Genomic DNA, 12,696 nt, shown 5'->3' with positions numbered 1-12,696 from the left:
TAAGGGACCACTGTAGTTCTCTGATCATTAATAACAGACAGTCTTTAAGGTAGTTCTCTGATCATTAATTAATAACAGACCGTCTTTAAGGTACCACTGTAGTTCTTTGATCATTAATAACATACCGTCTTTAAGGGACCACTGTAGTTCTCTGATCATTAATAACATACCGTCTTTAAGGGACCACTGTAGTTCTCTGATCATTAATAACAGACAGGATTTAAGGGACCACTGTAGTTCTCTGATCATTAATAACAGACTGTCTTTAAGGTAGTTCTCTGATCATTAATTAATAACAGACCGTCTTTAAGGTACCACTGTAGTTCTCTGATCATTAATAACAGACAGTTTTTAAGGTACCACTAGTTCTCTGATCATTAATAACAGACAGTCTTTAAGGGACCACTGTAGTTCTCTGATCATTAATAACAGACAGTATTTAAGGTAGTTCTCTGATCATTAATAACAGACAGTCTTTAAGGTAGTTCTCTGATCATTAATAACATACCGTCTTTAAGGGACCACTGTAGTTCTCTGATCATTAATAACAGACAGGATTTAAGGGACCACTGTAGTTCTCTGATCATTAATAACAGACCATCTTTAAGGTAGTTCTCTGATCATTAATTAATAACAGACCGTCTTTAAGGGACCACTGTAGTTCTCTGATCATTAATAACAGACCATCTTTAAGGTAGTTCTCTGATAATTAATAACAGACAGTCTTTAAGGTAGTTCTCTGATCATTAATAACAGACCGTCTTTAAGGTAGTTCTCTGATCATTAATAACAGACGGTCTTTAAGGTACCACTGTGGTGCTCTGATCATTAATAACAGACAGTATTTAAGGGACCACTGTGGTTCTCTGATCATTAATAACAGACCATATTTAAGGTAGTTCTCTGATAATTAATAACAGACAGTCTTTAAGGTAGTTCTCTGATCATTAATAACAGACTGTCTTTAAGGTAGTTCTCTGATCATTAATAACAGACAGTCTTTAAGGGACCACTGTAGTGCTCTGATCATTAATAACAGACAGTATTTAAGGTAGTTCTCTGATCATTAATAACAGACAGTCTTTAAGGGACCACTGTAGTTCTCTGATCATTAATAACAGACCGTCTTTAAGGGACCACTGTAGTGCTCTGATCATTAATAACAGACCGTCTTTAAGGGACCACTGTAGTTCTCTGATCATTAATAACAGACCATCTTTAAGGTAGTTCTCTGATAATTAATAACAGACAGTCTTTAAGGTAGTTCTCTGATCATTAATAACAGACTGTCTTTAAGGTAGTTCTCTGATCATTAATAACAGACAGTCTTTAAGGGACCACTGTAGTTCTCTGATCATTAATAACAGGCCGTCTTTAAGGGACCACTGTGGTGCTCTGATCATTAATAACAGACCGTCTTTAAGGTAGTTCTCTGATCATTAATAACAGACTGTCTTTAAGGTAGTTCTCTGATCATTAATAACAGACAGTCTTTAAGGGACCACTGTAGTTCTCTGATCATTAATAACAGACCGTCTTTAAGGTAGTTCTCTGATCATTAATAACAGACAGTCTTTAAGGGACCACTGTAGTTCTCTGATCATTAATAACAGACAGTCTTTAAGGTACCACTGTGGTGCTCTGATCTTTAACAGACCGTCTTTAAGGTACCACTGTAGTTCTCTGATCATTAATAACAGACCGTCTTTAAGGTAGTTCTCTGATCATTAATAACAGACAGTCTTTAAGGGACCACTGTAGTTCTCTGATCATTAATAACAGACAGTCTTTAAGGTAGTTCTCTGATCATTAATAACATACCGTCTTTAAGGGACCACTGTAGTTCTCTGATCATTAATAACAGACAGGATTTAGGGACCACTGTAGTTCTCTGATCATTAATAACAGACCATATTTAAGGTAGTTCTCTGATCATTAATAACAGACAGTCTTTAAGGGACCACTGTAGTTCTCTGATCATTAATAACAGACAGTCTTTAAGGTACCACTGTGGTGCTCTGATCATTAATAACAGACCGTCTTTAAGGTACCACTGTAGTTCTCTGATCATTAATAACAGACCGTCTTTAAGGTAGTTCTCTGATCATTAATAACAGACAGTCTTTAAGGGACCACTGTAGTTCTCTGATCATTAATAACAGACAGTCTTTAAGGTAGTTCTCTGATCATTAATAACATACCGTCTTTAAGGGACCACTGTAGTTCTCTGATCATTAATAACAGACAGGATTTAAGGGACCACTGTAGTTCTCTGATCATTAATAACAGACAGTCTTTAAGGTAGTTCTCTGATCATTAATAACAGACCGTCTTTAAGGTAGTTCTCTGATCATTAATAACAGACAGTCTTTAAGGTACCACTGTGGTGCTCTGATCATTAATAACAGACAGTATTTAAGGGACCACTGTGGTTCTCTGATCATTAATAACAGACCATATTTAAGGTAGTTCTCTGATAATTAATAACAGACAGTCTTTAAGGTAGTTCTCTGATCATTAATAACAGACTGTCTTTAAGGTAGTTCTCTGATCATTAATAACAGACAGTCTTTAAGGGACCACTGTAGTGCTCTGATCATTAATAACAGACAGTCTTTAAGGTAGTTCTCTGATCATTAATAACAGACAGTCTTTAAGGGACCACTGTAGTTCTCTGATCATTAATAACAGACCGTATTTAAGGGACCACTGTAGTTCTCTGATCATTAATTAATAACAGACCGTCTTTAAGGTACCACTGTAGTTCTCTGATCATTAATAACATACCGTCTTTAAGGGACCACTGTAGTTCTCTGATCATTAATAACATACCGTCTTTAAGGGACCACTGTAGTTCTCTGATCATTAATAACAGACAGGATTTAAGGGACCACTGTAGTTCTCTGATCATTAATAACATACCGTCTTTAAGGGACCACTGTAGTTCTCTGATCATTAATAACATACCGTCTTTAAGGGACCACTGTAGTTCTCTGATCATTAATAACATACCGTCTTTAAGGGACCACTGTAGTTCTCTGATCATTAATAACAGACAGGATTTAAGGGACCACTGTAGTTCTCTGATCATTAATAACATACCGTCTTTAAGGGACCACTGTAGTTCTCTGATCATTAATAACAGACAGTCTTTAAGGTAGTTCTCTGATCATTAATAACAGATAGTCTTTAAGGGACCACTGTAATTCTCTGATCATTAATAACAGACAGTCTTTAAGGTACCACTGTGGTGCTCTGATCATTAATAACAGACAGTCTTTAAGGTAGTTCTCTGATCATTAATTAATAACAGACCGTCTTTAAGGTACCACTGTAGTTCTCTGATCATTAATAACAGACAGTTTTTAAGGTACCACTAGTTCTCTGATCATTAATAACAGACAGTCTTTAAGGGACCACTGTAGTTCTCTGATCATTAATAACAGACCGTATTTAAGGTAGTTCTCTGATCATTAATAACAGACAGTCTTTAAGGTAGTTCTCTGATCATTAATAACATACCGTCTTTAAGGGACCACTGTAGTTCTCTGATCATTAATAACAGACAGGATTTAAGGGACCACTGTAGTTCTCTGATCATTAATAACAGACCATATTTAAGGTAGTTCTCTGATCATTAATAACAGACAGTCTTTAAGGGACCACTGTAGTTCTCTGATCATTAATAACAGACAGTCTTTAAGGTACCACTGTGGTGCTCTGATCGTTAATAACAGACCGTCTTTAAGGTACCACTGTAGTTCTCTGATCATTAATAACAGACCGTCTTTAAGGTAGTTCTCTGATCATTAATAACAGACAGTCTTTAAGGGACCACTGTAGTTCTCTGATCATTAATAACAGACAGTCTTTAAGGTAGTTCTCTGATCATTAATAACATAGTCTTTAAGGGACCACTGTAGTTCTCTGATCATTAATAACAGACAGGATTTAAGGGACCACTGTAGTTCTCTGATCATTAATAACAGACAGTCTTTAAGGTAGTTCTCTGATCATTAATAACAGACCGTCTTTAAGGTAGTTCTCTGATCATTAATAACAGACAGTCTTTAAGGTACCACTGTGGTGCTCTGATCATTAATAACAGACAGTATTTAAGGGACCACTGTGGTTCTCTGATCATTAATAACAGACCATATTTAAGGTAGTTCTCTGATAATTAATAACAGACAGTCTTTAAGGTAGTTCTCTGATCATTAATAACAGACTGTCTTTAAGGTAGTTCTCTGATCATTAATAACAGACAGTCTTTAAGGGACCACTGTAGTGCTCTGATCATTAATAACAGACAGTCTTTAAGGTAGTTCTCTGATCATTAATAACAGACAGTCTTTAAGGGACCACTGTAGTTCTCTGATCATTAATAACAGACCGTATTTAAGGGACCACTGTAGTTCTCTGATCATTAATTAATAACAGACCGTCTTTAAGGTACCACTGTAGTTCTCTGATCATTAATAACATACCATCTTTAAGGGACCACTGTAGTTCTCTGATCATTAATAACATACAGTCTTTAAGGGACCACTGTAGTTCTCTGATCATTAATAACAGACTGTCAGGATTTAAGGGACCACTGTAGTTCTCTGATCATTAATAACATACCGTCTTTAAGGGACCACTGTAGTTCTCTGATCATTAATAACATACCGTCTTTAAGGGACCACTGTAGTTCTCTGATCATTAATAACATACCGTCTTTAAGGGACCACTGTAGTTCTCTGATCATTAATAACAGACAGGATTTAAGGGACCACTGTAGTTCTCTGATCATTAATAACATACCGTCTTTAAGGGACCACTGTAGTTCTCTGATCATTAATAACAGACAGTCTTTAAGGTAGTTCTCTGATCATTAATAACAGATAGTCTTTAAGGGACCACTGTAATTCTCTGATCATTAATAACAGACAGTCTTTAAGGTACCACTGTGGTGCTCTGATCATTAATAACAGACAGTCTTTAAGGTAGTTCTCTGATCATTAATTAATAACAGACCGTCTTTAAGGTACCACTGTAGTTCTCTGATCATTAATAACAGACAGTTTTTAAGGTACCACTAGTTCTCTGATCATTAATAACAGACAGTCTTTAAGGGACCACTGTAGTTCTCTGATCATTAATAACAGACCGTATTTAAGGTAGTTCTCTGATCATTAATAACAGACAGTCTTTAAGGTAGTTCTCTGATCATTAATAACATACCGTCTTTAAGGGACCACTGTAGTTCTCTGATCATTAATAACAGACAGGATTTAAGGGACCACTGTAGTTCTCTGATCATTAATAACAGACAGTCTTTAAGGTAGTTCTCTGATCATTAATTAATAACAGACAGTCTTTAAGGTACCACTGTAGTTCTCTGATCATTAATAACATACCGTCTTTAAGGGACCACTGTAGTTCTCTGATCATTAATAACATACCGTCTTTAAGGGACCACTGTAGTTCTCTGATCATTAATAACAGACAGGATTTAAGGGACCACTGTAGTTCTCTGATCATTAATAACAGACTGTCTTTAAGGTAGTTCTCTGATCATTAATTAATAACAGACCGTCTTTAAGGTACCACTGTAGTTCTCTGATCATTAATAACAGACAGTTTTTAAGGTACCACTAGTTCTCTGATCATTAATAACAGACAGTCTTTAAGGGACCACTGTAGTTCTCTGATCATTAATAACAGACAGTATTTAAGGTAGTTCTCTGATCATTAATAACAGACAGTCTTTAAGGTAGTTCTCTGATCATTAATAACATACCGTCTTTAAGGGACCACTGTAGTTCTCTGATCATTAATAACAGACAGGATTTAAGGGACCACTGTAGTTCTCTGATCATTAATAACAGACCATCTTTAAGGTAGTTCTCTGATCATTAATTAATAACAGACCGTCTTTAAGGGACCACTGTAGTTCTCTGATCATTAATAACAGACCATCTTTAAGGTAGTTCTCTGATAATTAATAACAGACAGTCTTTAAGGTAGTTCTCTGATCATTAATAACAGACCGTCTTTAAGGTAGTTCTCTGATCATTAATAACAGACAGTCTTTAAGGTACCACTGTGGTGCTCTGATCATTAATAACAGACAGTATTTAAGGGACCACTGTGGTTCTCTGATCATTAATAACAGACCATATTTAAGGTAGTTCTCTGATAATTAATAACAGACAGTCTTTAAGGTAGTTCTCTGATCATTAATAACAGACTGTCTTTAAGGTAGTTCTCTGATCATTAATAACAGACAGTCTTTAAGGTAGTTCTCTGATCATTAATTAATAACAGACCGTCTTTAAGGTACCACTGTAGTTCTCTGATCATTAATAACATACCGTCTTTAAGGGACCACTGTAGTTCTCTGATCATTAATAACATACCGTCTTTAAGGGACCACTGTAGTTCTCTGATCATTAATAACAGACAGGATTTAAGGGACCACTGTAGTTCTCTGATCATTAATAACAGACAGTCTTTAAGGTAGTTCTCTGATCATTAATTAATAACAGACCGTCTTTAAGGTACCACTGTAGTTCTCTGATCATTAATAACAAACAGTTTTTAAGGTACCACTAGTTCTCTGATCATTAATAACAGACAGTCTTTAAGGGACCACTGTAGTTCTCTGATCATTAATAACAGACAGTATTTAAGGTAGTTCTCTGATCATTAATAACAGACAGTCTTTAAGGTAGTTCTCTGATCATTAATAACATACCGTCTTTAAGGGACCACTGTAGTTCTCTGATCATTAATAACAGACAGGATTTAAGGGACCACTGTAGTGCTCTGATCGTTAATAACAGACCGTCTTTAAGGGACCACTGTAGTTCTCTGATCATTAATAACAGACCGTCTTTAAGGTAGTTCTCTGATCATTAATAACAGACCGTCTTTAAGGGACCACTGTAGTTCTCTGATCATTTAATAACAGACACTTTATCCAGAGACCCTTAGTGAACCACTCAATTCCGATAAAAGCAATTCACATAGAAAATATACGAGGGGAATTGGGATTTCAGTTTACTTCCTAAAACTGACTGAAATTAACTTGGACTTGACCACAACCCTGCGGGGAACACATGTTCGTTTGTATCTTGCCCATGTGGGGGTAAAACACACCCTAAACTGTAGGGTTGAAACCACATGTTCCAATATTGTCCTTGGTGATGAGTCAGGGGAGTTTAAGGCCCTGTGTTGAATATTAAACCGATGATTCAACAACACATTACATGAGCAGCATCCCAAATGGCCCCCTTATTCCCTATGTAGTGCACTACTTTTGACCAAGGGCTATATAGGAACTAGGGTGCCATTTTGGGAAGCATCCGTGTGGTTGCCTACCGCACGACCTTGGCATTATAGTACTAAAAGGTAATTATACTCCATGATGTGCATTTTAATGTAAAATCATTTTGCAGGAGTGGGCTTTAAATCAATAGATTTAATGTTACAGACAGAATATAGGGGGAACCTGCTCATGTAAAGCCACCTCTATTGATACAGGACCTAAAGTAGGGTCGTCTACCTCTATTGATACAGGACCTAAAGTAGGGTCGTCTACAGGAGGGTCCTCTACCTCTATTGATTCAGGACCTAAAGTAGGGTCATCTACCTCTATTGATACAGGAGCTAAAGTAGGGTCGTCTACCTCTATTGATTCAGGACCTAAAGTAGGGTCGTCTACAGTAGGGTTGTCTACCTCTATTCATTCAGGACCTAAAGTAGGGTCGTCTACCTCTATTGATACAGGACCTAAAGTAGGGTTGTCTCCCTCTATTGATACAGGACCTAAAGTAGGGTGGTCTACCTCTATTGATTCAGGACCTAAAGTAGGGTGGTCTACCTCTATTGATTCAGGACCTAAAGTAGGGTTGTCTACCTCTATTGTATTCAGGACCTAAAGTAGGGTCGTCTACCTCTATTCATTCAGGACCTAAAGTAGGGTCGTCTGCCTCTATTGATACAGGACCTAAAGTAGGGTTGTCTACCTCTATTGATTCAGGACCTAAAGTAGGGTCGTCTACCTCTATTGATTCAGGACCTAAAGTAGGGTCGTCTACAGTAGGGTTGTCTACCTCTATTGATTCAGGACCTAAAGTAGGGTCGTCTACCTCTATTGATTCAGGACCTAAAGTAGGGTTGTCTACCTCTATTGATTCAGGACCTAAAGTAGGGTCGTCTACCTATTGATTCAGGACCTAAAGTAGGGTCGTCTACCTCTATTGATTCAGGACCTAAAGTAGGGTCGTTACTTGTCTTGATAAGGCCAAGGTTTTCAAAACACAACAACAAATTAACCCTCTTCATTCAGGACAATGTAATGTTAAATGTAATTTCCTCCCGGACAGAGTGGTTTTCAAGAGGTTCTTCTTTCCTGTTAGTCTTGAATAGACCTTTGTGTGGGATACAATGGAGCCCTGACGTTCCTCTCTCGCTCTCTGTCTCTCTCTGTAGGGGGTCGTTGGTGGGGTAACAGGCATCGTCACCAAACCTGTGGAAGGTATGTTTATTCACAACGCTCTGACCTGTTGCTGAACTCTTCTTCTTCTCTCATCACTCATAAATGTTCAATACAGATTTCCTTTCCAATTTTGTGTGGAAACAGAAGTTTCTCTCGACCCTTCAAAGATTTGGAGAATATATAGAATGTACAAAACATTATGAACAGCAACACAGGTAGCTATATACACTGAGTGGACAAAACATTATGAACAGCAACACAGGTAGCTATATACACTGAGTGGACAAAACATTATGAACAGCAACACAGGTAGCTATATACACTGAGTGGACAAAACATTATGAACACCTGCTCTTTCCGTGACCAGGGGAATCCAGGTGAAAGATATGATCCCTTATTGATGTCACCTGTTTGATAAATCCACTTCAATCAGCGTAGATGAAGGGGAGGAGTCAGATTAAAGAGACATGACATTTTTCTGTGTCATTCAGAGGGTGAATGGGCAAGAACAGGGTATGGTAGTAGGTGCCAGGCGCACCTGTTTGTGTCAAGAACTGCAACGCTGCTGGGTTTTTTGACGCTCAACAGTTTCTCATGTGTGTATCAAGAACGGTCCACCACCCAGAGGACATCCAGCCAACTTGACACAACTATGAGAAGCAATGGAGTCAACATGAACCAGCATCCCTGTGGAACGCTTTCAACACCTTGTAGATCTGAGTTAAGATCTCAAATAGCCGTCGGCAACGGCGACAGCTGGTCTTACCGGGGGTCCGACACAAAAAAATACATTACAGACAAGAGACTTAACAATTGACATACAGTTGCAGTCTGGGAATGTTTTCAGACACATTGACTGTTTCCACATGTTATGTTACAGACTTGTTCTAAAATGGATTCAATTGGGGGGGGAGGGGGGTGTTTCTCGCCCTCGTCAATCAACCCACAATGACATCACAATACCGCATCATGACATCACAATACCGCAACATGACATCACAATACCGCAACATGACATTACAATACCGCATCATGACATCACAATACCGCATCATGACATCACAGTACCGCAACATGACATCACAATACCGCAACATGACATCACAATACCGCAACATGACATCACAATACCGCATCATGACATCACAATACCGCATCATGACATCACAGTACCGCAACATGACATCACAATACCGCATAATGACATCACAATACCGCATCATGACATCACAATACCGCATAATGACATCACAATACCGCATCATGACATCACAATACCGCATCATGACATCACAATACCGCATCATGACATCGCAATACCGCATAATCACATCACAATACCGCATAATCACATTACAATACCGCAACATGACATCACAATACCGCAACATGACATCACAATACCGCATCATGACATCACAATACCGCATCATGACATCACAATACCGCATAATCACATCACAATACCGCATAATCACATTACAATACCGCAACATGACATCACAATACCGCAACATGACATCACAATACCGCATCATGACATCACAATACCGCATCATGACATCACAATACCGCAACATGACATCACAATACCACAATACCGCATCATGACATCACAATACCGCATCATGACATCACAATACCGCAACATGACATCACAATACCACAATACCGCATCATGACATCACAATACCGCATCATGACATCACAATACCGCATCATGACAAAGCAAAAACAGGTTGTTGGAAATTTTTTGAAATTGTATGCTCCTCAGACCAACAAATATTTTAATATCATCCACATAAGAGTCACAGCAAAAATATTTAGTATGATTTCTTCTACATTATTTTAGGCCCAGCTCTTGGAACTTTATCTTTCCTGTATACAGCCACTATATTGTGATCACTGCATCCAATGGGTACGGATACAGCTTTAGAACAACGTTCTACAGTATTAGTAAAAATGTGATCGATACATGTGGATGATCTTGTTCCTGTTGTGTTTGTAAACACCCTGGTAGGTTGATTAATAACCTGAACCAGGTTACAGACACTGGTTACAGTGAGAAGCTTCCTGTTGAGTGGGTTGATTAATAACCTGAACCAGATTACAGACACTGGTTACAGTGAGAAGCTTCCTGTTGAGTAGGTTGATTAATAACCTGAACCAGGTTACAGACACTGGTTACAGTGAGAAGCTTCCTGTTGAGTGGGTTGATTAATAACCTGAACCAGATTACAGACACTGGTTACAGTGAGAAGCTTCCTGTTGAGTGGGTTGATTAATAACCTGAACCAGGTTACAGACACTGGTTACAGTGAGAAGCTTCCTGTTGAGTAGGTTGATTAATAACCTGAACCAGATTACAGACACTGGTTACAGTGAGAAGCTTCCTGTTGAGTAGGTTGATTAATGACCTGAACCAGATTACAGGCACTGGTTACAGTGAGAAGCTTCCTGTTGAGTGGGTTGATTAATAACCTGAACCAGATTACAGACGCTGGTTACAGTGAGAAGCTTCCTGTTGAGTAGGTTGATTAATAACCTGAAAAAGATTACAGACACTGGTTACAGTGAGAAGCTTCCTGTTGAGTGGGTTGATTAATAACCTGAACCAGATTACAGACACTGGTTACAGTGAGAAGCTTCCTGTTGAGTGGGTTGATTAATAACCTGAACCAGATTACAAACACTGGTTACAGTGAGAAGCTTCCTGTTGAGTAGGTTGATTAATAACCTGAACCAGATTACAGACACTGGTTACAGTGAGAAGCTTCCTGTTGAGTAGGTTGATTAATATCCTGAACTAGATTACAGACACTGGTTACAGTGAGAAGCTTCCTGTTGAGTGGGTTGATTAATAACCTGAACCAGATTACAGACGCTGGTTACAGTGAGAAGCTTCCTGTTGAGTAGGTTGATTAATGACCTGAACCAGATTACAGGCACTGGTTACAGTGAGAAGCTTCCTGTTGAGTGGGTTGATTAATAACCTGAACCAGATTACAGACACTGGTTACAGTGAGAAGCTTCCTGTTGATTAATAACCTGAACCAGATTACAGGCACTGGTTACAGTGAGAAGCTTCCTGTCGAGTGGGTTGATTAATAACCTGAACCAGATTACAGACACTGGTTACAGTGAGAAGCTTCCTGTTCGAGTGGGTTGATTAATAACCTGAACCAGATTACAGGCACTGGTTACAGTGAGAAGCTTCCTGTTCGAGTGGGTTGATTAATAACCTGAACCAGATTACAGACACTGGTTACAGTGAGAAGCTTCCTGTTGGGCGGACAGCTTGATGAAAACCAGTCAATATTCAGGTCCCCAAGAAAGTAGACCTCTCCTGTTTACATCACATACACTATCAAGCATTTCACACATTATATTAAGATACTGACTGTTAGCACTTGGTGGCCTATAGTAACACCCCACTTGGTTGCCTATAGCAACACCCCACTTGGTTGCCTATAGCAACCACAACACTTCGATAACACTTGACATAAGATCTTCTCTAAGCATTACGGGGGGGGGGTGCAACTCGATATTAGGAAGGTGTTCTTAATGTTTTGTACGCTCAGCGTATGTTGAACATGTCATTACTATATTTCCAGTGTAGTTGGTTTTGTGTGTTAACCTTTTCTAAACCTGAGGTCTAACTCTTGTTTGATTCTCTGTCTCTCTATCGCCCCCCCCCAGGGGCCAAGAAGGAGGGAGCGGCGGGGTTCTTCAAGGGCATAGGGAAGGGTCTGGTGGGGGTGGTGGCCAGGCCGACAGGGGGCATCGTAGACATGGCCTCCAGCACCTTCCAAGGCATACAGAGGTTAGTAGAGAGACAGGACACTACAGGGGTTAGTAGAGGCGGGACACTACATGGGTTAGTAGAGAGACACAGGACACTACAGAGGTTAGTAGAGACATACAGGACACTACAGGGGTTAGTAGAGAGACACAGGACACTACAGAGGTTAGTAGAGATGGGACACTACAGGGGTTAGTAGAGAGACACAGGACACTACAGAGGTTAGTAGAGAGACACAGGACACTACAGAGGTTAGTAGAGAGACACAGGACACTACAGAGGTTAGTAGAGACAAATACAGGACACTGCAGGGGTTAGTAGAGAGACACAGGACACTGCAGGGGTTAGTAGAGAGACACAGGACACCACAGAGGTTAGTAGAGAGACACAGGACACTACAGAGGTT

General features: G+C 39.1%; 1 protein-coding gene across 1 annotated transcript in view; it reads left to right on the top strand.

Annotated features, from left to right (window-relative positions):
• The window catches only part of LOC115127833 (intermembrane lipid transfer protein VPS13C-like), a 184,301-nt gene that overhangs the window by 152,824 nt on the left and 18,781 nt on the right, over window positions 1–12,696 (top strand). Inside the window, 2 exon segments of the mRNA XM_065016450.1 lie at window positions 8,482–8,527; window positions 12,188–12,311. Of these exon segments, the coding sequence (XP_064872522.1) occupies window positions 8,482–8,527; window positions 12,188–12,311 (170 nt within the window).

The sequence above is a fragment of the Oncorhynchus nerka genome, unplaced genomic scaffold (genome assembly GCF_034236695.1).
Source record: "Oncorhynchus nerka isolate Pitt River unplaced genomic scaffold, Oner_Uvic_2.0 unplaced_scaffold_979, whole genome shotgun sequence".
NCBI classification, from domain to species: Eukaryota; Metazoa; Chordata; class Actinopteri; order Salmoniformes; family Salmonidae; genus Oncorhynchus; species Oncorhynchus nerka.
This window is presented reverse-complemented; position numbering and strand designations above follow the sequence as displayed.